The 4658-nt window shown below is 36.1% G+C and overlaps 1 protein-coding gene across 1 annotated transcript; it reads left to right on the top strand.

The window, feature by feature from the left end:
• The first annotated feature begins 470 nt into the window (after positions 1-470).
• Positions 471-2887, top strand: LOC108979116 (tricyclene synthase EBOS, chloroplastic-like). Its single transcript, XM_035682600.1, has 5 exons — positions 471-806; positions 1263-1481; positions 1578-1716; positions 2035-2283; positions 2547-2887. The coding sequence occupies exons 1-5, from the start codon at positions 502-504 to the stop codon at positions 2874-2876; spliced, it is 1242 nt and encodes a 413-aa protein (XP_035538493.1). The 5' UTR covers positions 471-501; the 3' UTR covers positions 2877-2887.
• The last annotated feature ends 1771 nt before the right edge of the window (positions 2888-4658 follow it).

Here is a 4658-nt window from a genome sequence, read left to right as displayed (position 1 = left end):
AGCTCATATTGTAACCGCCCAGGATCATGAAGTACTACAAAATAAGGTGAAGAAGCTGGACGAAGACGTGAGGAGTATGATCATTAATAATGAAAATTCAGACTTGCTGGCAAAACTCGAACTGATTGATGAGGTTCAACGATTAGGCTTGGGTTACCGCTTTGAGAAGGAGATAACAAGAGCTCTCGACAACGTCGTCTTGGCATCTAATTCAAAAGGATATAATGAAATAATTGTGAAGAGTCTCCATGCGACTGCTCTCAGCTTTAGGCTCCTCAGGCAACGTGGCGGTGACGTCTCTCAAGGTACGTACAAACAAATTAATATCTATCATCAGCTTCTTACGGATTATATATGTTTATTTCGATCAACTTTATAATCTTAACAAAACGATCCGAAGTCTCATATATGTTTCATACTCATGTACATGCAGATGTCTTTAACAGTTTCACAGACGAAAAAAGCAATTTCAAGGAATGCCTTAGAAGGGATGTCAAAGGAATGCTGAGTCTATACGAAGCTTCGTATCTGGGTTTTGAAGGAGAAAACCTCTTGGATGAGGCCATGGAATTCGCGAGAGCGGGTCTCGAGGACCTCAAAATCCATGCAAGTAAAAGCGTGGCAGAGCAGATTCAGCATGCATTGGAGGTTCCACTGCACCATAGAATGCAAAGACTGGAAGCTCGTTGGTATATTGAGGCATACAGCAAGAGGGAAGATGCAAATCCTGTTGTGCTTGAGCTTGCAAAGTTGGATTTTAATATAGTCCAGTCAGTACTTCAAGGAGAACTTCAAGAAATGTCAAGGTAATTATAAAATGTTAAAGAGTTTGTACAAATTGGATTACAGAAAGTACTAAAACATCAAAAATCAATATACGAAGAGGGAATGATGAAAATCAAAACAACCAATTTTTTAACTCTAGCCATATTAAAAAAAACCAAAGACAAAAACTTTTGTTTAGATTTTCCTATTCACTTATATAAAACACAATAAAAAAATGGATCTAAAAGATATTCAGAAAGCTTCCAAGTTTTGTCAAAATTTTCCTCACTTTACATATGTTGTACGTGTGCACACTGACAAAAAGCAAATCCCGTGAAAGAATTATATTCAAAACAATTTTTTAACTCTAGCTACCCCTTATATATAAGAATACAAGCCATATTATAAAAAAAACAAAAACAAAGACTTTTGTTTAGATTTTCAGAAAGCTTCCAAGTTCATGATCACCACTGACCGCGACATAAAATATAATATAGGTGGTGGAACAATATGGGGCTGTCGAAAAAGTTGACCTTCACCAGAGATAGGCTGGTGGAATGCTTCTTTTGGACGGTTGGAATTGGCTTCCAACCTCAGCTGGGCCATCTTCGTAAACAGCTGACCAAAGTTGCTGCTCTTGTCACCACCATTGATGACGTCTATGACGTTTATGGTACTTTGGATGAACTCGTGCTTTTTACAGATGCTGTCGAAAGGTTAATTTCTCTCCCTCATTTTCTCAATCTGCCACCACCAAATTAATTTTTATAGCAAATCATGTTTTTTAAATAATCTTAATATTGTGTTTTCAGATGGGATATCAAAGCCGCGATAGACCTTCCTGACTATATGAAGCTATGCTTCTTAGCTCTCTATAACACTATTAATGAGATTGTTTACGACACTCTTAAGGAGAAAGGAGGAAACATCCTTCCATACCTAACCAAAGCGGTAATATAATATATTTTTGAGAAATGATACTTGCAGTCGTAAATATGTAAATACTGTACAGTCACTTTGAAAAAAATAAATAAATATAGGACTACTTGAAAATAAATTAATTTTTTAATAATAGACCCTATTCTTTTTCAAAGCGACTGCACGACATTTGTACATTCTACGACTGTACGTAGCATTACTCTATATTTTTTGATATTTTCGAGTTTTCTTTCTTTTTTCTTGTTTTACAAAACTGATTTTAACACAATTCGCTATTTTTTTTAAAGATTTTTAAATCTGATTAAGTTGTAGTTTCATGTTGTATTTTAGTGGGCAGATATGTTCAAAGCGTTCCTCCAAGAAACAAAGTGGAGTTCCGACAAGGAGATGCCAAACTTCAAGGACTATCTTAACAATGGCTGGCGATCCGTTTCTGGGACGATCTTCCTCGTTCATTCCTATTTCATATTGAATCAAACTTTCACAAAGGAGGCCCTTGAGGGCTTGGAAAATTACCATGGCCTCTTGCGGTGGCCATCCATCATTTTTCGACTCAGCAATGATTTGAGTACTGCTGCGGTACTATTCATTCTCATTTCTAAATTAAAATATAATCAAAATAATTAAATCTGTCTTCCTATCAACTTAAAATTTTAAAACAAATGACAAGAATAAAAGTTCTGAATTCTAACTATTTCTTCATACTTCATATATCCTCATTTTCAGGTGTTGAGTTCAATTATCGAGAAAAATCCGATTTAATATGACATGCCAACCCATGTTGTCTATATAGTTTTGTGCTAAATTAACAATTTTAGTAATTTATTTGACAATTAATGCAGGCAGAGTTAGAGAGAGGTGAAACTGCAAATTCAATCCATTGTTACATGCGAGGAACTAATCTTTCTGAGGAACATGCTCGTAAACACCTCAACAACATGGCTGAGACAACTTGGAAAAAATTGAACAAAGAAAGAGTAGTTAATCGTTTGTTTGGAGAATCGTTGGTGGAAACAGCAATCAACCTCGCTCGGATTGCCAAATGCACGTACCAGTATGGGGATGGGCATGGAGCACCGGACATTAGAGCAAAGAATCGAGTCCTGTCGTTGATAATAGAGCCCATTCCAGTACTTGTTGAGAGAGATCAAATTCCTTGTTTACCAAAATGACTGTGGCACAGATGCGCATAATATATATATAAAGAGGCTATAAAACAGAAATTTCTTGTTTTAACAGAAATTTTTTGATTCCCTTAACTTTTTGTTAAGCCTCCGTTTGTAATAATTTGTTAAGCCTCCATTATAATTATAATAACTTTAATTCAATAATAAAAACAGTGCACAGGAATACAATTGAATTTTCCTATGCATTCCGTTTGTGGCTATTTTTGTGATTTTTGTCGGTTTATATTCCATTATTAATATTTTTAAATCTGCTAATAAAACAGATTTAATATAATAACAAACCATGGATGCAATTGTCTTTTCGTATTCATTATAATAACAAAACATTATAATAATTTACAATTTGAAAAAACACAGAATCTGAATTTAAATAGCGATTTTCCATTATTATCCGTCCCTGCAACTGAATTTGTGATTCCATACATTGGAATGGCAGCTGCAAACAAAAAAAATATTTTAGAAATTAGATAACATACACTACAACACAATTGCTTTTTAGTGACGGTTGAGAAATTGTGACAGTCCATAGATCGTCATTAAAAGGCATTTTCTGTGACAGTTTCTGGAAACCGTCACTAAAGATAGAACGAGATTTTTTTACGTTCCAACGTATGGGAAATATACGTTCGAACGTCACATATATGTTCGAACGTTATGTCTGTTTACGTTTGAACGTAAAATGTTTTGGCGCAACCGTTCGCACGTTATTAATTAACGTTCGAACGTAAAAAGTTTGCGCCAATGTTCGAACGTTAAGTAATAACGTTCGAACGTTCATTGTAAATTTAAATTAAATGACTTTAATTTAAAAATTATGTGGTTTTTATTGTGCATAATTTGTGAACAAGTCTAAAAAATTGAATTGTATATATTTATATATACACAATTTGTAATATATAAATATATATTTATGTTTATATATATTTGAAATGCAGTGATTTAGTATTAAAGTTGAAAAATATAACATCAAAGAAGATTAAAAATTGAAATTAACAAACGATAGAAATATTCAATAATATTTTTCATTACAAATATTAAAAATAAAATACAAGATTTAATAAAATGTAGTAAACAACAGTCAGATGATAACGTTATCCGCAAAAGTTCGAACTCCGTACCTCCTCAGTCAAGGTATCAACCTTGTCGTTGAGGATAGTTACACGATGGGTGAGTTCGGCAACAGACGCCGATATAGCCTCGAGCGATCGATCGATCTTATGATCGATATGCGCAGTCAGCTGTGAGATGACCGCATCAACCCAAGCAGGCCGCACATCTCCTGTAGATGTGCTCGACGTATGCTGACTACTACTCCCGACATGACCTGGCTCAGGCTGTGTCTGAGGAACTAGATCCTCTACAGGGGGTGGCTGACGTCCCCTCGCCTGTCCAATGCTACGTTGATACGTGGTCATGTCGAGGGGGCTCATCTGATCTTTGACCCGCTCCTCTGGCTGGGTCAGCACTCCCCGTGCAAGTAATAGTCGGTTGATTAGGACACCGTATGAGAGATTATCCGTGGAGACGATGCTTGCCTCGTAACGGATCCTCTCAAAGATGTGCAGTGGCAAATCTATAGGATCTCCACGTGCCACTCGTATAAAAAATTGTGCTCGAAGCCGACTAAATGTGGTTTTATGAGCCACGGGATCGACATTTGTTGCAACAATAAGGTGCAACATGCGGAAGAAATGCAGCAGATGGTTCTGGTTGAAGGCGTTCTTCCGCTCGTTCTGCATGCGGTCTCTCCCGGTGAGGATGTAGAAA

Source organism: Juglans regia, chromosome 1 (genome assembly GCF_001411555.2).
Source record: "Juglans regia cultivar Chandler chromosome 1, Walnut 2.0, whole genome shotgun sequence".
Taxonomy (NCBI): Eukaryota; Viridiplantae; Streptophyta; class Magnoliopsida; order Fagales; family Juglandaceae; genus Juglans; species Juglans regia.
The sequence above is the reverse complement of the archived record's forward strand: the minus strand, read 5'-3'. Positions and strand labels throughout refer to the sequence as shown.

Bases quoted from the DNA above. Each gene is read 5' to 3' on its own strand.
- LOC108979116 (XM_035682600.1), top strand. From the start codon at position 502: ATGCTGAGTCTATACGAAGCTTCGTATCTGGGTTTTGAAGGAGAAAAC. The intron at 1,482-1,577 runs GTTAATTTCTCT...TTGTGTTTTCAG, and splicing joins TTTACAGATGCTGTCGAAAG to ATGGGATATCAAAGCCGCGA. The intron at 2,284-2,546 runs GTACTATTCATT...CAATTAATGCAG, and splicing joins ATGATTTGAGTACTGCTGCG to GCAGAGTTAGAGAGAGGTGA.